The sequence below is a fragment of the Aspergillus sclerotioniger genome, assembly GCF_003184525.1.
Source record: "Aspergillus sclerotioniger CBS 115572 chromosome Unknown BO94scaffold_18, whole genome shotgun sequence".
NCBI lineage: Eukaryota > Fungi > Ascomycota > Eurotiomycetes > Eurotiales > Aspergillaceae > Aspergillus > Aspergillus sclerotioniger.
This window is the reverse complement of record NW_020291008.1, coordinates 106,550-125,608: the sequence shown is the minus strand read 5'-3', so window position 1 is coordinate 125,608 and position 19,059 is coordinate 106,550. Positions and strand designations below refer to the sequence as shown.

At 51.3% G+C, this 19,059-nt stretch overlaps 8 protein-coding genes across 8 annotated transcripts; 3 read left to right on the top strand and 5 right to left on the bottom strand.

Moving 5' to 3' along the window:
* Positions 1-33: 33 nt before the first annotated feature.
* BO94DRAFT_566842 (Zn(II)2Cys6 transcription factor) lies at positions 34-2,422 on the bottom strand (the record flags this gene model as incomplete). The annotated part of the gene is made up of 3 exons (XM_025614585.1): positions 34-2,037; positions 2,120-2,215; positions 2,376-2,422. The coding sequence occupies 3 exons, from the start codon at positions 2,420-2,422 to the stop codon at positions 174-176; spliced, it is 2,007 nt and encodes a 668-aa protein (XP_025466139.1). The 3' UTR covers positions 34-173.
* Positions 2,423-2,547: 125 nt separating this feature from the next.
* optE (small oligopeptide transporter, OPT family) lies at positions 2,548-5,425 on the bottom strand (the record flags this gene model as incomplete). The annotated part of the gene is made up of 12 exons (XM_025608252.1): positions 2,548-2,781; positions 2,833-2,883; positions 2,935-3,119; positions 3,168-3,284; positions 3,338-3,419; positions 3,484-3,537; positions 3,593-3,814; positions 3,862-4,376; positions 4,427-4,625; positions 4,674-4,820; positions 4,874-5,110; positions 5,162-5,425. 12 exons carry the CDS (start codon positions 5,423-5,425, stop codon positions 2,548-2,550), a joined length of 2,307 nt encoding a protein of 768 aa, XP_025466138.1.
* Positions 5,426-6,380: 955 nt separating this feature from the next.
* On the top strand, positions 6,381-7,843 carry BO94DRAFT_536365 (NAD(P)/FAD-dependent oxidoreductase). Its single transcript, XM_025612004.1, has 2 exons — positions 6,381-7,551; positions 7,615-7,843. Exons 1-2 carry the CDS (start codon positions 6,459-6,461, stop codon positions 7,833-7,835), a joined length of 1,314 nt encoding a protein of 437 aa, XP_025466137.1. The 5' UTR covers positions 6,381-6,458; the 3' UTR covers positions 7,836-7,843.
* Positions 7,844-8,004: 161 nt separating this feature from the next.
* BO94DRAFT_557537 (phosphatase PAP2 family protein) lies at positions 8,005-9,131 on the bottom strand (the record flags this gene model as incomplete). Its single annotated transcript, XM_025613932.1, has 4 exons — positions 8,005-8,386; positions 8,436-8,775; positions 8,832-8,925; positions 8,985-9,131. 4 exons carry the CDS (start codon positions 9,129-9,131, stop codon positions 8,005-8,007), a joined length of 963 nt encoding a protein of 320 aa, XP_025466136.1.
* Positions 9,132-9,444: 313 nt separating this feature from the next.
* Positions 9,445-10,291, top strand: med7 (mediator complex subunit MED7; the record flags this gene model as incomplete). The annotated part of the gene is made up of 2 exons (XM_025613327.1): positions 9,445-9,708; positions 9,764-10,291. 2 exons carry the CDS (start codon positions 9,445-9,447, stop codon positions 10,289-10,291), a joined length of 792 nt encoding a protein of 263 aa, XP_025466135.1.
* An 809-nt stretch (positions 10,292-11,100) lies between these two features.
* Positions 11,101-13,721, bottom strand: BO94DRAFT_536360 (putative C6 transcription factor). The gene is made up of 6 exons (XM_025612003.1): positions 13,573-13,721; positions 13,411-13,523; positions 13,270-13,349; positions 12,534-13,219; positions 11,665-12,422; positions 11,101-11,589 (listed from the first exon to the last, which is right to left on the bottom strand). The coding sequence occupies exons 1-6, from the start codon at positions 13,669-13,671 to the stop codon at positions 11,334-11,336; spliced, it is 1,992 nt and encodes a 663-aa protein (XP_025466134.1). The 5' UTR covers positions 13,672-13,721; the 3' UTR covers positions 11,101-11,333.
* Positions 13,722-13,886: 165 nt separating this feature from the next.
* BO94DRAFT_536359 (uncharacterized protein) lies at positions 13,887-15,251 on the top strand. Its single transcript, XM_025612002.1, has 2 exons — positions 13,887-15,088; positions 15,135-15,251. Exon 1 carries the CDS (start codon positions 13,968-13,970, stop codon positions 15,072-15,074), a length of 1,107 nt encoding a protein of 368 aa, XP_025466133.1. The 5' UTR covers positions 13,887-13,967; the 3' UTR covers positions 15,075-15,088; positions 15,135-15,251.
* Positions 15,252-15,287: 36 nt separating this feature from the next.
* On the bottom strand, positions 15,288-17,376 carry BO94DRAFT_536358 (sugar porter family MFS transporter). The gene is made up of 5 exons (XM_025612001.1): positions 16,757-17,376; positions 16,231-16,703; positions 15,830-16,175; positions 15,699-15,775; positions 15,288-15,643 (listed from the first exon to the last, which is right to left on the bottom strand). The coding sequence occupies exons 1-5, from the start codon at positions 17,274-17,276 to the stop codon at positions 15,404-15,406; spliced, it is 1,656 nt and encodes a 551-aa protein (XP_025466132.1). The 5' UTR covers positions 17,277-17,376; the 3' UTR covers positions 15,288-15,403.
* Positions 17,377-19,059: the final 1,683 nt, after the last annotated feature.

Here is a 19,059-nt window from a genome sequence, read left to right as displayed (position 1 = left end):
CCATCCCAAATATCGAACATCTCCTATCAAGAGGTTATGATTATATGGAGAAGTCAAGTATGTTCAATCTAGGTGACTATACAAATCCAGAACACAAGGCAATCTATCCTACAAAACCTGCATGTCGTTCAATCATCCAAAAAGCATCATAACCTTCCAGATTTATACCGGCTTCAAGCCAGGCTCATTGCCGTGCTAATCGGCGCAACATACCACTCCCAGTCATTGCAGCTGACCATTTCATCCGAGGTATCAACTGGTGAGCCCTTCAGCATGTCCCTGTCTCGGGCCTGCCACACCTTGACAATCACGGCTCTGGTCCGAGCCACATTCGACACGCTGGACTCGGCCATGGCCGCCAACGCGCGTAATACAAGCGGCCGTCCATACACCACGCTATCACCGCTAGAATCCCACCAGACCTCGTCATGCAAGGGATCAAGCTCCACCGCGGCCACGAAAACCGGCCATGTCATGCTCACAAGGGACCCAGAGTCGAGCATGTCCGACACAAGTCGCAGGATTCTTCGTACGTAGCCAACAACTAGCGGCGTAGAAGGCGACGCCCCATACAGGGCACAATGTAGATACAAGACGGCTGCCAATCGTTTCAACTCGGCAGCAGACTGAAGACTCCCATCCTCATCGTCATCGATATCCTGGACTAGATTCTCGAGTCTGCGGCCCAGAGAGGCTGCTCGTTGAGCAAACGATGCGCGACCAGTGTCAGAGGAGAGCTGTCGCCTCGTTCGGCTCATTTCCGTAATCGAAGACAGAATTGAAACTAGTTCTGGGCTACACCCCATCCAGAGGTCAATGTGGCGTTCGTTCTCTTGCCAGTAATCGGTGCCAAATAGCACCTCCTCACCACAGGCGGTGCGTCCCATGACATCCTGAAAAGCAAAGAAGAGCTCGGCAAATGCAGAAACTGGATCCAGAGCGTGGCGAGGCCGAGAGAGCGTCAATTGCTGCTGCCTTCGTAGGCGAATCAAGTCTTTAGCGCCTTTCAAGTGGATTGTCCAGCGCTGGTCACAGTTGTCCACAATTTCATACTGACACAACATCATCATGATTGCTAATACCTCCGGATCCTCCGAGCATACCACTGAACCCTCAGTGGCAAGGCGGTGACGAAGGCCCCTGAGAGCCTCCGATTTGAGCCGAAGCCCAATTACACTGTAGGACGAGTCGAACCGCGACCAGTGACAGGCCCCTAGAGCTTGGATGGCTTTGAATAGAATGGGAGACGCTGATATGCAGAACGGAAGAATAATCGAGGCAAAGGGCGAAAGTAGCTTCGAGCTAGCGGTGGTCCGGGGACACACTTGCTGGAGATAGTAATCAAAGAGGAGCCCTTGATTGGACTCTGATAGATACGGAAACATCGACAAAGGCGGGGTCGGCTGTGGAGATAGTGAGACAGGCGAGCAGTCCGAATTGTCTAATATCGACAAGGACCAATCCGAATTCACTTCGAGCAAATCATCCTGCCAAGGACTCTTGCCCTTGTCGCGGACCACCAGGGCATTCAACTCGTCACAGGCGACGTTGACCTCGTAGGGCTGTTCGAAGGTGGAGACCCCACTGTTGACAAACCCCCACGACTCGACCAGTGGAATCGGACACCATTCCTGATCGTCCAGCAGAAAGGAGGCTGCGGCGGCGGGCGAAGGCTTCGATGGAGGCCCGCCGGCAGCCCGAGCCTTACTCCAAACGCCGGCTCTGCCAAAGGCTAGGCCGCGGCTGAGGAACTCCGATTCCCATTTGAGGACCAGTTGGGTTGAGCATACTAGGCCCTTCTCGAGGCACCTGGTGCAGATCGGCTTGTTCAGATCGCAGCGGACACGACTCGCGCGGCATTCTTTACAGCCACTGCGACTTCGGGTCTTGACCGGACCCACGCGGTCTGCAGCCTTCTTGCGCGGCATCCGACTAGAGATCTTTACATGGCCGGGCAGTCCTGCGGATTGGGGAAATCCTCTGGCTCCGGAACGGGTTGCAGGAGCAAAGAGCAACAACCCCTCTGGGTGAAGGAGACTGTGCTTCGGTTGGAGTCAACCCGTGGCAAAAGCGCAATCAACGTGACCAGAGAGGGGCACCGGCGATTTCAGGGATTTACCGGTGCAACAAGGCCGAGCTCGACCCAAAAAGATCCCTGCAGGAAGCAATCGATTGGCCTGGACAGCTCGCCGGATAAGAGCTGCAGTGGCTTAATCTCAACGACCAGCGAACAACCGGCGATGCTTATCGACACTTATCGAGTCGCTCGGAGGTCCCTCGGGCCCGTGACTAATATCGCCAGATAAGCGGAAGCCATCCTCTTCCGCTCCGGTGTCTGGCCTGAGGCATCTATCTTCTAGCATCGATACAGTTACCGCTCCAGGGGTATTCGCCCGAGGGCTGCTTGGACCATGCCATTCATTACTTCTCATCGAAGTAGTCAATCTAATTCCCAAACACAGTCAGGCACATATGTCGTCCACTCATCAAACGCAAATCCATTGTTCTCATAGAACCCGTGTCTCTCATTGTCCTCCTGCGGATCCCCTAAGCCCACGTCGTGGGTCCAAATGTTTCGTTGGCTTTCAGCTCCAACCATGGGGTGCCCTTGCTATCCACAGTCCCATCGTTGACTGTATTGCCCCACCAGCTGAAGGTAATCCCTGGGAAGGTCAATGCAAAGAATATCACAATGGCTGCAACAGCAACCCCCGAATCCAATGCGGCAGAGAGCACATAGTTATATTTGGCCCACCACAGCGGCTTACGGCCTTTGATGATCTGTAATAAGTTAGACCAACTGTCCCCATGACGTGAGAGGTTGTTCCTTACCTTGTTGAAGATAAGACTGACCACAAATGCCGTGGAGTAATTGATACCCGTCTATCACCATCAGTCACCGTTGCATATGATTTGTAAAGAGGGTTCACATACCGCGGGAGGCAGGTTACCGGTGCCTGCAAAGAAGATCGGCCAGTGGATGGCGTCCAAGAAACGCGATTTTGGATATCTCTTGCGCAGAGCAAAAGTAATGATAGGGAGCAGTGCCCCAATCCAAAAGAAGTGCAGGAGACCTGAGTAAATCTTCCCAACATTGTATAAACGGGAAGGGCCAATTGCTACACAACATCAGTGGCAGTCTATACGCTCGAATGGACCGAACATACCTCCCCACAAAACTGCACTATTATAGTTGACCCGACCCTGTGGACAGGTGAAATCATCTGGTTGATTCTCAGAGCATACGTCGCTCACATTCCCCAGCATCCATAACAGAACACCATCTTCCAAAATCAGCCGTCAGCTGGCAAGCAGCGAAAAATAGTGTAGCACTCACTTTGCGTCAAAGTTCCCAGTATGCAGGCAATCAGCTGGGCAACAAACAGAGTTCTGCGTGGGACTTTCATGTACATTCCGAGCTATAAAATAGCAGGTCCCAGGGATTAGCTGGCATTTCCTTCAAAACTCTTGAACTCGACTAACCTTCATGTCTGCGCCGTAATACATAGCTTGACTAAGTCCGGTGTATGCATAGAACTATTGTCTCGGTTAGCAAAACCATGCCTCTTTTTGTGTTGAACGGGGAACTCACTTTGAAGATCAAAAGAACAAGCGGCCTTCCTTTCAAAAGGTAACCAGACACGATCTCTCCCAAGACAGTCAAGCAGTTGCTGTTAAGATTTGCCACAGCATACACAGTACCGACAGGAATCACATAGATCGCAGCCAGGACTAAGGTGATAAACAAACCCCAGAACGGGAGACCTGTGTCCCATACATACTGGGTCATGATTGAAAGCGCAACAATAATGACCTTCTCAGAGTTAGCTTGTTTATCATCAAAGGAAATATGGTACCGACCGTCAAAATAGCGTACCACCACCACGGTACATCAGGATACCGAGAAAGCAGCCTGGCGTGGATGTCCTTCTTATTTTCTCCCTTGAATGTACTAATGATGTCTTTGGTATGGTATAGCAGCACGTGTGTGATGAGGCAAGTCAGGACGGCAAACCCTACGCCGTAGCTCAAGGAGAAGGTCACGGGCAGGAAAATCGGGCTGTACGCCTTATACTTCTCCTCGCTGATGGCACCTGAACTGTCCAATATGCGACTTGAATTGTAGAGGTTTCCGGTGTTGTCATATGCATCAGAGCTTGTGAGTGGAAGATAGGCCGTGAACCACGTATTAGTATAGTAGAGAGTCGGGGCTGCGATAGCGTAAACACAAAACCAGCCTGCAAAGACGTTGGCTTGAGCCCAGTATGGAATAGTCAGGGGCGATGTGTTGTATGCAATCTGACTCCAATCGAAAGTTGTTGGCATGTACCCCAGCCCTGTTGTCATACCAAAGAGGTTGTTGACGACCTTGTTATCTGAAAGCGATGTCAGCTCGGCTATCTTCTCTTCAAGGCGGGTCACCTACTAGGAGCTGCCCAACAAATGAAGGCAAAAGTACTCAATCCGGTAAAGATATATCCAGGGAACCAATACCAGCAGAAACTTCCGATACAGGCGTACATGAAGAACCGATACCGAGAGATCTTCCAGCCATCGGCCATTGGGTTCGCACCACTGTGCAGTGTCTGAAAAAGTGCAGCATTGGCCAATGTGGAAGGCCAGATCTAAGGCAGTCAGTCGAAGCTGATCTCATAATCGTGCTCATACCCTACCATCTGAGGGGGCTCAATGATGTATCGGTACGAGAGCCCAGCAAGACCAAGACCAAACAGCTGCATGGATAGCGACAGCAGTATTTGATATCCGACCGGTGTTGACATCTTCAGATACACTTTTTGGGCCTGGATAATAGCACTCGCCTATGGTGGGTCAGTGTATCCCTCGGTCTGGCATTCTAAATTGGAGAACTCACCCAGGATTGGTTGAAACTGAGATTAGACATGATCGTAATCACAGCATGCTCCTTGATATTGAAATGGTGGTCGGGGTTTATGTTCAAATCCCACCGTCCAAACAAGCGGAATTTCATGATAGGCAGTGCTTTGGCAAAGAAACAACCCACGGGGTAACTAATAAGCTGCGCCACAAGGGAAGTAATTGTCACACTTGGATACCGCATGGAGAAGAACTGATTAACGCCTGTACCGAGCTTGGTGGAACGTCAGTAAGCTAGAAAGCCTGCGCTCAACGATCTACCTACAAGTGTGAAGACGACACCCAGAAACCACATTCGGAATGTGTTCACTGGTAAATTAGGATCATCCGTGTTTGGCACATTGGCTCGCACCTCCAGGTAAGGGGAGTTGTCCGAGTCGATGGTATATTCAACGTTGCTGCTTTCACCAAGGGCGATTTCTAGGGCATCCTCACTAGCCACAGGCTTCTTAGAGGTGCCATCGTCACGCAGTGTTGGATCCCCTGCATGTTCCTCAACATCTGCTGTCTCTGAGAGATAACGAGCCATGAAGCATGCACTATCAAGAACTCCCCAGCGGACTGCTCTTCAGACAAAGGAGAACCAAAAAGTTCGGGATAGCAGTTACAATGTCGCGGGCAAGAAAAGCAGCCCATCCGACAGTCCCATTCTCCCCCTTTTATAGCGGGATACTCCTGCCAGAACTTATCCGGGGTGTCGTATCAACGGACTTTCATATCGCAGAGCAGATAGGCTCAAGGGGAGCGGCAAGATAGTGAGCTCAAGGCATGGTAGGCTTATCCTGATAGAAAATGCCGAACGACCACAGCGGCACAAGCTTAATGCGAGGTGAAGGACAAGCATGCGGCAGCAACCGTTATTGGACTCATGGCGAGCCCAAAGCAAGCCACCGAACGGCTGCTAGGATTCCAGGAGCAATTGGGTAAGGTCCAAGCGAACGAATAACCAGCAACGACGGGTGAAATCGCCCGTGCATCCAGTGGTTAAAGCCTTATTCAGAACAAGCCCAGGTTGTGGCCATTCTAGTCCTATCTCGCATTTAAGCTAATGCAGTCTATTTGCCATCCGCCAGTGTCGAGCCATTATCGCGGCGATGATTCGACATGGCAACTGCCGGCGGGGATGATGCTCTCGGTCTTGCTCCGGACACAACAGGCTTGGCCGGCCGACGTCGGCGGAGGGGCAGACGTGGGAAGCACGCAGCGATAAAGCTCCGGTGGGCCAGGGATAAGACGCGTTGGACTGTGCACGCGGGGAGGGTTCGTGTTGGCCGATCTCATAGGGTACCCGGGCGGTGGCCAGCCAGGGCCACTGCTCGATAAGCACCGCGTGGACCTTCCTGCCTATCGCTAACATCTGATGATCCATTGACCCTCATTGTCGCAATTCTAGAACCGTAGTATAAAGAGTCATTCCAGTAATCCCCCCAAGCTCTCTTTGATCCTACCCAGCAAGGTGCTCACTCCCTAATTCAAAAGTCCCCCAATTGGAGCGGCATTTATCAAGAATCTTTTTACCCCCCACCGTATTCATGGTCGCTCCTAACAATACACGATTCACAATGGCGATCACCAAATCTTCCTCGATCCTGATCGTCGGCGCTGGTACCTGGGGTTGCTCGACTGCCCTTCACCTGGCTCGCAGAGGTTACACCAACGTAACCGTCCTAGATCCCTACCCTGTCCCATCCGCCATTTCCGCAGGAAATGATGTCAACAAAGTCATTTCCTCCGGTCAATACAGCAACAGAAAGGATGAGATCGAGGTGAACGAAATTCTGGGAGAACAAGCTTTTCAGGGCTGGAAGAACGACCCTCTCTTCCAACCATACTATCACGATGTCGGTCTTCTCATGTCAGCTTGCACCTCAGCTGGCCTGGACCGCCTTGGTGTTCGAGTGAGGCCTGAAGAGGATCCAAACATGGTTGAGATGTCGCGCCCAGAGCAGTTCCGTGATCTGGCGCCTGCTGTACTCAAGGGTGATTTCCCTGGCTGGAAGGGTTACTTCCTTCGCTCCGGTGCCGGTTGGGCCCATGCTCGAAACGCTTTGGTTGCGGCCGCAAAGGAAGCACAAAGACTGGGGGTCAAATTTGTTGCTGGATCACCGGCCGGCAGAGTCATCACTCTGGTTTTCGAAAACAACGACGTCAAGGGTGCCGTAACTGCAGACGGCAAGATCTGGCGTGCGGAACAGACGATCCTGTGCGCTGGTGCAAATGCAGGACAATTTTTGGATTTCAAGGACCAGCTGCGTCCGACTGCATGGACGCTCGTACACATCGCCTTGAAGCCCGAGGAGCGTGCGCTCTACAAGGACATGCCGGTCATCTTCAATATCGAAAAGGGCTTCTTCTTTGAGCCGGATGAGGAGCGTGGCGAGATCAAGATCTGTGATGAGCATCCAGGATACACGAATATAGTCCAATCACCAGAAGGAAAGCTACAGAGTCTTCCCTTCGAGAAAACTCAGGTCCCCTTGGAGTCCGAGAAGAGAGTTCGTGCACTTCTCAGAGAGACCGTGCCTCAGTTGGCAGACCGTCCATTCAGCTTCGCAAGAATCTGTTGGTGTGCTGACACCGCAAACCGCGAGTTCATCATTGACCGTCACCCCCAACATAAATCACTCATTCTGGGGTGTGGTGCTTCTGGCAGAGGTAAGTCCCCTTGTTCGTGAGATACACACCATGCGCAATTGCTGACTGATCGTCATCAATCAGGCTACAAATACCTACCATCCATCGGAAGCCTGATCGTTGATGCCTTGGAGGACAAGGTTCCTCAGAAGATCCATGAGCTCATAAAATGGAGCCCCGAGATTGCTTCGGACAGAAACTGGAATGACACCCTGGGCCGCTTTGGAGGGCCCAACAGAGTTATGGACTTTCATGAGGTCAAGGAATGGACCAATGTACAGCATAGAGACATCTCCAAGTTGTAAGAATAATGGCACATAATAAATTCCAAAATGAACAACACCAAGCGGACAACAGAAGCATGTACTTTATTAAACAGCAAACAGAAACGATCCAGAAAAAATGGTACATCATCATTTGAGACTCTAGGGTATCATAGAAATAAACACCGAATGATAGAAAATGAGCTCAGGTCTACCTCTCCTGAGAGGCTGCGGCTTCGGCGAGCTGATAGGACTCCCGGGCATCCCATAGGCGAGTGGCAGAAACATGGCCTGGGAGTTGCTGTTCCTCGTCACCAGGAAGCTTGGAGAATCCATCCGGTCCGATCGTTTCGTCCCTTCCATAGGGGCTCTCGCAGGTGATTGATCGAAGGGCTGGGTAATAGCGTCGGTACGAGAAATACGCTACGAGCAACCCGAGGAGTGATCCACAGGTAACATCGTATACATCATGGCGATAATCATCAAGACGAGAGATGGCAATCAACAAAGCACAGAGAAACGGCACAAAAGCCACGAGACAACGGCAGAGGTCGGTGCGTGGTCTGAACACATGCATTTGGCCGGAAAGAAACCTAGATAATCAATCAATATGGTTGTGGGATGTGCAGCATGCTAGCTTACAGTGACAGATAGCCCAGTCCACTGAATGAGAAGCTACTGTGACCACTAGGGAAGCTCCTCCATCCTTCTTGTAGAATATGCTCGTTGGGTTGTGTGCAGACTGTCCACGAAACCAATGAGTCCTCGGGAGTGCCCTTTCTTGGGATGCAACGCGAGATCAAATCAGGACGAGGTCGCCCGACAGCGTTCTTTATGATATCCGTGATGAGGCTCGTTAACATCAATGCGATGAGGAAGCCAAGCAGAGTCACTTGAACCTTGTGAGGGTATGGACGGAACACGGCAGCCCATGCAACAAGAATGAGAAACGGAATCACTCCGGCATAAATGACATTCCACACTTAGGCCGACAGTAAGCATCGAGGCGTAGGTAGTGGGCGTGGATGTAGATCTCACCGACGGGGACTCTTTCCACAAGGGCGTAGGGAAACTGTATGGATCTATTGTCTAGGGAGAACATGCGATGGAACGGGGTCGCGAAAAACTGGATCTGCATGGAACATTCGAGTCAGCGTCCGGATGTAACAGGTAGCAAGATTAAAGACGTACCAGAATCCATGCGCCTACAATGCACGCCAGCGCGACCGTGTCGACGACCGGGTAGGAGCGCTGATAGAGACGGGACATTGTGCCAGTTGCTTCGACTATCGGAGAGCGGGGGCTTGCTGAGCCAGCAGCAAGACCACTGCGAGGCATTTCTGATGGACTCGGTCGGAGGAGTCCAGATTCATGGGCAACCGGCGGAAGTCAACGCCTGGTTAGATCGATAAGGTAGTTGGGTAAGTTCAACCCAGGGACATGGACGGAGCAGGATGCAGACCGGCAGTACCATGCAAGAGGTGGCCTGGCCGCCCGAGCGAGCACGGGCCAACCGCGCCGGATCTCCGCATTGCGCCGCCTCGACTTGACCACAAATACCACCACCACCACCACCCCGCCAGTCAACTCGTCCCCTTCGCTGCAACGTCCCCTTCAGTCAATTGCCCTGCTGTCTACTGCCACCAACACCATGGCTGACGCTGGCCAGCCACGGACGCTCGCAACCGCGTTTGCCCCGCCGCCTCCGCTGTGGAAACATTTCACTCCCGATAACCTGAAGAAGCTTGAAGAGATCAAGAAGGAGGCGTCCAAGGGTGAGGATGGGAAACCGCAGCGAAAGAGGTGGTCGCCTTCTGAACTGCGTGGTCTGGATCTACCGCCAGAGCTTCGATTTCTCGTGCCCCCAGCGATACCTAGCTCCGGACATTACAGCGTTTTTGGAGAGCTCCAAAGCGTACGTCCTCGATTGCCCCTCGCTGTAATTCAGCTGCTTACACGATGATTCACAGCTTTCGACCGCTCTTCCATCCTTGAAGGATCAGGGTATCACTCAGCTCTATCCCTCCTCCCCGCCAGCAGACACCGACCGTCAATCGCCTTCGGAGCCGTCCGGACCGCTTAATCACGCATACTATCTCCTGAAGATCAGCAAATCACTCCTTCTAAACTTTCTCGAATTTGTTGGCGTTCTTTCGGTATCTCCGGAGCAGTTCGAAGCCAAAATCGAGGATCTGCGCAACCTTTTCATCAACGCACACCATCTCCTCAATTTATATCGACCACACCAAGCTCGCGAATCGTTGATCATGATGATGGAAGAGCAATTGAGCCGAACGAGGGAAGAAATCCAGCAGATGGACAAACTGAAGGCTGAGATCACGAGTGTTCTGGAACGTTTGGAAGCGGATGGTATCGCAGCGCAGTCATTTGCCCAGAAAACAGATGAGAACGGCAAACAGGGTTCTGCGTCAAGCGAAAAGACCCTCGAAGACGCACGACTGGTTTGGGACCTCTTGGATGGTAATATCGAGGGTTGAAAGTCTTGACTACGGATAAGCTCGTGCTATTGAAGCTACCTGCCAGAAGGCCTCGGCTTCTTCAGCGCGTGCAATTGTTGCCCGTGACAAATCGACGTGCAGACTAATACATCGGACTGTCTTCTACCAAAGGGCGCGCGCAATTTCAGCGAAACGGATCATGCTCCTGTTTGGCCCCTGGCCGACCATGCTACGACGAATGAATCAGCCAAGCGAAGCAGGATAAATACAGGCAATTTCTGCTCTGAGTATTTCTCAAATACCCCAACGCGACACGCGAAATACAACACTGGAACAAGCATCCACTTTGATACCCATAAACCCACTCTGCGACCAGGAACAACATAGTTCCGCGCACATCACGTGCCGCGCTAATGACGCGCATTTAAAATCCCACCAAAATTTCTCCCGCAACTTTTCTCCAACCATACAACATTCGCCATGACCAAGGTTGACCATTGAAGACTGAGCACACTCTCAGAACGCTTAATGATGCTTCAGAGTTTGGCTGCTCAATCCTCAACCTCAACCTTTGCGCCAATTGCAACCTTGAACAAATCTAATCCGTAAGTCGAGCAACTTTTCTCCTTCAACCAGCTTATATGATGAATTGCCTTTATCTTTGTTTCAACCCCATCAGAAGTACATTTATGTACACTTTGATGATAACTGCGCATCTTACCTCTAATATTTCTGAAAATAAGCTTAATTGCTTTTTGTTGTCTTGATTGCAATCACCATGATGAATCGTCTTGCTGACTCGGTTCAGATTTTAGGTTTCGTTTCACATTATGATAATTAATATTAATCTCATTATCTTGGAAAATCTTCTCTCCGCTTTCGTAAATAAATCCTGTAAAGCTTTTTAACGTAGCGTAATCGATCATCCAACCCCCCTTGCATAGCATAGCGCAAGTCCGACCCTCTTCCCCAAGAAAACCCACAAACCAAACGCCAAGTCTAAGTACCTACCCATCACAGTGAACCTTCTAAATATCTACTACCTAACAGCCACAATCCCTTGCCCTACCTACCTTCCTACCTACCCAGGCCGCTCACTCCACGCCTTCTCAATCGCACAACTAGCAAGTCTATACAATTCGGCCACGAAATCCGCCACCATTTTGATATGCACGATCTCATTGACGGAGGACGGTTGACGTAGAAACACTCGTTCCATCATGCTCATGGCTATTTTGAGCAGACCGAGGTCTTTGGTGGCTTGGGGGTCGGAGGGGTTTTGGAGGATGTTGCAAAAGATGGTGAGGAGGGCGGACATGGGGTAGAAGATTAGGGTCCTGGGGTTGGTAGTTAGTAATTGATAATGTTGTCTGGGAAGTGGTATTGTGGAAGAAGAGAAGGGGAGGGCAAACCAGAATATGCCGTCGATTAGAACGTGTTCTGATGCTTGGAGATATAGTAAGGTTGAACGACTGGCTTCGACGGAGAGAGCTAGACTTGAGTTCACGCCGTGCATGATTCCTCCTTGTTCTTTGGACCAGGATCTGCAGCGGCCGCTGGCTTGGTGGATGATGGTCATGCAGAGATGGTAGTTTAGTCGGAGGATGACCGAGTGCATGTTGGCGTTGGGGTCTGGGGTTTCTTGTGAAAAGGATAAGGTAGGTCGCCATTGCAGAGGGACTGATAGGCGCCATTTCTCGAGCTCGTCGTCCAGTTCCCGGATTTCTTTAAGGATCTCGGCGTCAGTTTTCTTGAGGCCTTTGAAGGAGTATAGAGCACTGTAAGCTCGGGACTTGATTATGCTGAGGCGAATGTCCACCGGATATACTGGATCTTCGGGCATTTCTCCCGGGGGCACATGTTGGTAGTCAAGGGGGCAGGTGAATAAATTCACCCCATAGTTTGGGGGTATTGTCAAGTCACAGTTGTCGTCCGAGAAGGCTTGCGGTTGTCCAGTACGGAGAGACACGTCTTTTTCAATTGTATAACATAGCCAGAATATCCGTCGAACATGCATCTGTGTTCTTAGGGTGATATCAGTCGGTGGCGAGTCTGGATCTTCAGCAAGAGGGATTGTGGTATGCCCGCCTAATAAGAATATCATGCGAGCTGCTATTGAACCATAGTAGCTAGCAGACTGTAGATTCCCAGTCACCAGTTCATAGAGTGCCTGTGATATTGTTAGAGCGCAAGAACCCACTTTTTGATAACGGATGGAAAAGATGCCGTATAAGCATTGGGTATTAATTAGTCACACTGCTGGTCAAGAATTTCGACTCACCAGCATTACGACCACCTGCAATCCTTCCACGGAGCCTGATTCCTGCAGAACCTGAGGCACTAGACATATAGCCTTTGTAAAGTAGGCCTCACCATCAAGAGGGGGCAAGCTTCTATACTGGTGTTCGAGATCAGGCGGAGGCACTAGAGAAACAAAGGCAGCAAAAGCAAAGACGCATGCCTTGAGGCTAGCTTTTCCATAACAAAACTTGAGGTGACGTTGCTGATAGGCGCTTTCGATAGTTTCCTTGAAAAGAACGGGGTCCAAAACGGGAAAAATGCGCCGCATGAATGACAAGGAAAACAGATTGAAGTAGTTATCGATAACCGTTCGATCAGGTAGCTCGAAAGCGTTCTCAGTTTGCGGGTTCATCGCCAGCGCATTGGAACTCAGCGCCCTTTGCCTTTCCCATGGCGGTTTGTTAGAGCTGACCAGTTTGCTGAGTGAGATGTTCTGTCCGGTCCGTGATTGAACCCATCGCTTGCCCTCCGGCAGTAGTAATGGGATGCCGGTGAACAAGCTAAAGCACCCCAGCTCTCGACCCGCGAAATGGAGAGGTACCGAAGATGGGCCCGAGTTCTCATTTGATGGGGGTGAGTCTTTTGGAAACTCCAGGGTATGGTTCAACAGATGTGACTCTGGAGGGGTATCTTGGTGCACGATACTAGGTGGTGTCGCGGATGGTGCTATGCATGGTGAGTGAATGACAAAACTAAGTACAACCCGGCATACGAACTAGGCTCCTTCAGAAGATTCTCCGTCAGGAACTTCTCTATACGCTCAATGCGCTCGGCCAACCCAGGCGTTTCTCTCTCGCTGCAACCCATGGGTCAGAAAATACTCCAGTACTGGTACTTTGAAGGCATTGATCTCATACCCCCGTGCATCATGTTTGGCTTTCCGTTTTCGCGTAATGACCCGAGTGAAAGTACATGGAATGTCATGATGACTGCACCAGTTACATTGGGGTTCGGCAGCATCACATTTAATCTACAAAAGTCAGAGGACAAAGTATGTATGCACCGACAGCGAAACCGACCTTTCTCTTGTAACACGAGTCGCAGGCCCTTGAGATACGCTTTCTCAATTTCTGAGCGTCCTCTTCTGACCTGCCGACTGACGGAGGAGAGTGATACATGAGTACACAGCGTCTGTAAGGACCATATAGAGTCCGTAGTAATCCAGAAGTCGCTAGGGAGAAGGAATGAGAGCGGAGGATGACGGAAGTTGCACGAGGCGAAAACCCTCCGGTCCGCTGACAAAGCACGGCGGTAAATTACACGGAACGGGCCATACATGTGGTACGATACGGACCCTTCATCCAACCTCCAGCTTACGCTTATCTTGTGAGCTCGCACGACGTGGGTCCCTCTCACAAAGCTTCATATATTCGATATAATATAGATATAGATATTGCCCAGTCCTACGCAAATCATGGATCCCTTCCAACGCCTCCCCGTCGAAATCATCAAGTCGATCGTCCATCATATCCCGGATTTCGTCGGCGTAGAAAGTCTGCTATTAGTATCAGCCCGAGTAAAGGCTGTCTTTCAATATGACCCTTGCGCGGTTGACCTGGACGACCTTCTCGCATCGACTTACCTTCTAGCGATGCCCGACGTTCCAAGCACCTTCCGCCATGTTGCCCTGATCCACCGCCAATCAGTCAGCGCCAGTAGTGACGATGGGGACATTGAGTCAGCATCCGAGAACAGTCCCATGGGCAGCGCAACTCTATTACATATGATCCACACCGCAGCGCAGATCCAACGTCAAGCATGCGCCTGCCTACTTACCATGCGGCGCAAGTTCTGCACCTCAGTTGAAACCCACTTGGCTACATCGATAGTCAACGAGGACTTTGCGGGCCCCTTCTCATTCATCGAAGAATGCCGAGCTTACTGGGCTCTATGGCACCTGCGCCACTACTCCGATCTGCATAAACTCGCACGAGAACGCATCAATTCTCCCGACAACACCAAAATAATCCAAAAACTGAAAACATACGCCAGCTGGAACGGCCCCACTGCCCTTCATTACCGTGCTGAGGAGATCTGGGCCATCGCAGCGACTCTGTCCGATTTGGGTCTATATGCATCTCAGCAAAAGGAACCCTCCCAGGATCGCTTGAGTCGCCCACCAAGGGTACCATTGCCTCTGTTTACATCATTCCAATTTCCTCCTCAGGCCGAGAATCACCCGGTATGGTGTCCGCCTCCAGTGCCGGAACATACAACGGTCAATGAGGCCTGGGATCGGATTGTGCGGCACCCGGAAGATTCGTCTCGGGGGACGTTGTTTTACCACCAACTACTCAGTATACTTCAGGTGTATGGACTTGCCAGCCCTGCTATACAGGATATGCCGCCATTTCGACGTCTTGGGGTTTTCATCTGGGATTGCTGGCGGCTTTACTCGGCTGGCTTGAAGTTTATCACCGAGAATATCCCGGCTCCGAATGGGGGGGTTGTTCAAGCCATGCATATTGATCAAAAAAGAGTCTATGAGATGCAGGCGAATTGGTTGGCATTGAGGGGCTAGACCTGTGACTACTGGTAAGTGGCTGAAATGGTATATCTGTGCAGGCTGACCAGGAAGTAGCACTGGACACTTAGTATCTAGATGAGCCGCTTGGCATGCCGCTAGTTCACGTTATGATCGATCAATACAGAGCAATACCACTATACTGACGGCTCGGCGCCTGTCTTTAGTAAGCGGGTACCCGGGACATCCGACCCGGGCACTTGATTCTCATAAGCAATACAACATCATTCATAAATCGTTATCCTAACTAATTGATCATGATATACACAAAGAATAAAAACGCATCGAGTCTACCAGTAGACCCATGCAGCCGTACAGAGAAAATCTTAAGCCCCAAGAACGGTCTGCTCTTCCTCTCTCAACAAGTCGGCCTCAATTGCACGTCTGCGAGCCTTTTCTGCTTCGCTCGAGTTATCCTTGAACACTTCGTCCATTTGCTCCAGGCTCTTGCCCTTGGTCTCAGGAACGAAAACGAAGGTCCACACGAAGGCGAGTACACAGAATACTGCGAAGAAGACGTAAGCTCCATAGCCGGTGTCTTCGATCAGGGGTGGCGTGATCAGGCCCTATTAACTATATTAGCGTTGCGTTCACCCCGGAGAGAATCACGTGGGTACTTACAATAATAAAGTTGTTGAGCCAGTTGGAGCATGTCGAGAGGGCTACGCCCTTGGCACGAAGAGAGGATGGGAAGACCTCTGCGACCAGTTAGATACGAACCGTTACTCATGCTTCTTGGGATATTTGCTTACCAGCTGGCAATGCCCATCCTACAGGTCCCCAGGAGCCACCAAAAGAGATCATATATACGAGTAAAAGGGCTACACTGGCCCAGCCAGGTCCGCGATGTGCGGGCCAGTTGTCAGAGTAGAGTCCGACCAAGACGGCGATGATAATGTGGCAGGTTGCCATGATAGCCACACCCCATAGAAGCAGAGCCCGTCGGCCGAACTTGTCCATTGTCGAAATACTCGTAGTCACTCCCACAAGCTGGCCCACATTCACAATACCCGCCATCAGCAACTGCATACTGTAGTCCAATCCCATGGTTTCAAACAGCGTGGGTGCGTAATATATGAGAGCATTGATTCCAACAAACTAGACATCTATCAGTACTCGCCTAGGGCGTTCTCAAAATAGCTTCGTTGCTTACCTGTTGAAAGAACATCATCATGATACCGATGTGTGTCCTCCTCCAGCAACCCTTCTTGAAACAGTCTGCCCAGCATGCCAAATCAAGCAGCACCGCATTCTTAAATCCACTGCCTTGTAGATTGGGGTGCTTTTCTGCATTTAGTTGCTGGTGAAAGCGGACCTCCGCCTTGATGTCCAGAAGCTCTTGCCTAACGCGCTTATCGTTCGTTGGCAATTGACGCAACCTGGACAGACTGTGGAGAGCCTCCTCCTCCCTTCCTTTCGCAACAAGCCATCTTGGGGAGAAAGGCAGGATGATAACACCCGCCACCAGAATGAACCCAGGGATCAACTGCAGCAGGAAAGGGAGGCGCCATGCCCATTCTCCAGCCATGTACCTAGTGCCATAGGTAATCCAGTATGCAATGACGATACCAAGGACGATGAACAGTTCCTCCATAACCAGAAGAGTACCTCGACACTCAGGTGGACCTATCATACTAAGTCAGTGGACGCTCATGTGATAACAACATCCCGGTACTCACTGATTTCCGAAATATACAATGGAGCAACCATGGACAGCATGCCAATGCCCACACCGCCAATCAATCGGGCGACTGTCAACATGGCATAGTCCACCGAAGCTGTCTGCAGTACCGACCCAATCGTGAAGATGCAGACCGCGACAATGATCGAGTATCGCCGAGAGATCTTGTCCGCAATCCAGCCTTGGTTAAAAGCACCGATCAATGCCCCTAGTTCGATCATGGCTGTCATCAGACCTTTCCAGAAGCCCGAGTTAACCTCGGGGAAACGCTCCAGGAATTGGTCCATGACCAGGATGACTGAAACTACGCCTTGATCATAACCAAATGTGAGACCACCCAGTGTCGAACAAGCGGCACACATGAGAACGAATGGATTGGCAATGAGACCCCGAATGCCTGGAGGGCCGTAGGGTTCCCTATCGGGCAAGATATCCTCTGCATGGTGAGTGAACCCATGGATAGACGAACGACCATCCGGTGCCAGATCCTTTGCAGGCTGTGTGGACTTTTTGTCCATATTGATTGGGAAGGATGGAAGATGGAACAAGGCAAGGCAGGAGCTGACAGATGGGAGGAGAAATGGCTACGACCCGGATGGGTCAAGGGGATGCTTGTTGTGAAGAGAGAAGTGGCACGTAAATTGTCATACCAGGAAGCAAAAGAAGACCGGACTTAGACCGCGACTTATATAGATATATCGATCAACTCCAATCAGCCCGACCAGCCAACCAGAAGGAGCCAGATACCCAAGGAAAGTCAGAGACCGCGGTGCGACATGATTCGCAGCAGGAAGAACGGTAAGAACGGTAGGATTCGGGTGTTTCCATAACCATGAGGCAGAAGAGGAGAGAAGAAACGAACCCTAAGCTGGGATCTGCAGGTGAGCGTCGAATCGCAGGGCCTGGAATGGAGTGGGTCGCGGGCGGAGACCGACAGGGAAACGCGAGGTGGAGGTGGATTCTCTGGCTCGAAGCCACTAGAAAGGCGCAAGCGTGGGATGGAATTGGATCGAAAGCCGGTTTGCGGCTTCAAAGGCAGTCTTAAGGATTGAATTCCATCAATTGCACCTTTCCCAGGAATTGTTCGTTGATTGTCTGTTTCTCCTACATTCTTTAATTTTCCGATTAACGAGAACAGACCATCCCGTGACGCCGACACGTGCGGGCATCATTAACTCCTTTCCGGCAGATGAGCGTATCGACGATTGTCTCACCCAGTGTTAGTGTCGGAGTAAGGGCGTCCTGACTGGTGTCTGTTTCTCAGCGTAGATGCTCCGCATCCGCATGGCGATAGGTCCACTGTTGTACGCATGGCCGAATAGGAAGCATCCGACTTTCCAACGCCATTTCGGCTCAGACAGCCTATGTCATCGTACACTTAACAGCCATGGATCAACGAAGCGTATCTTCATGGATGATGCTTCTTCAACGGCCAATCAGAGGGGAGTTTGGGATGCCCGAAAGCAGCTGCGGGATGAGCGTGCCACGGATGCTGCATCATCCTACGCGGTTGCGGCAATCGAAGCGGAGAAGCCGTCAGGTCGAAAGCCGATCGACGGTATTCGATAGACACACCGTAGCTTGGCCAAAGTGAAGTAAGTACGTAGTGTACTTGTTGAGCCAACCAGGAAAAACGTGTAGGTTACCGGAAGAAGACACAGCCAGATTCAGCCAGGTGGCTTGGAAGCTGGAGGGATGTTGGCCCAAAGTGAGTACCTTATCAGGAGGATTGGATGAAGTCGGTCAGTCCGTCAGTCGGTCAGTAGTAGTCATTCGAGATCGGTGCCTGAAAGAGAGTCCCGTGATGATAAGTAACCTTACGGCGAGGGCAGCTGCCCCTCCTTCGGGCGGGCGTGACGTGACGCTCTCCAAAGCGTCCTCCGCGTCTTCATTCTTCTTCTCCCTCTCACCAGCCCACCAGCTCCTCAGTTTCTCTTCCGTATCTCTGACGGCAGCTGTATCTCTCCCCACGGGGATTTAAACTTCAAGCTTAGTTCCTGGCAAATCGGCCCAGGATCCAGTTCCCGTTCTCCTCTTTTCCCCACCTGGCTCTGCTCCAAACGCCGACCGTCTGCTCGGTCGACCACCGGTCCTCGTCCTACCTTCCCATCTGCATCACTTGCTCTCCTGCACGGCATTGCGCATTCTGCCACCGGTCCGTGGTCGCCTTTGACATCCCGGTTTCCTGCTTGGTTGGTCGCTCGCGTTCCGAGTTCGTGTGTTGCTAACGGGTTGTTGCGCGACTGGTCTTTAGGAAGGGAAAAAAACTCAACCCAACAACGGATTCCAGTTTCCGGCATC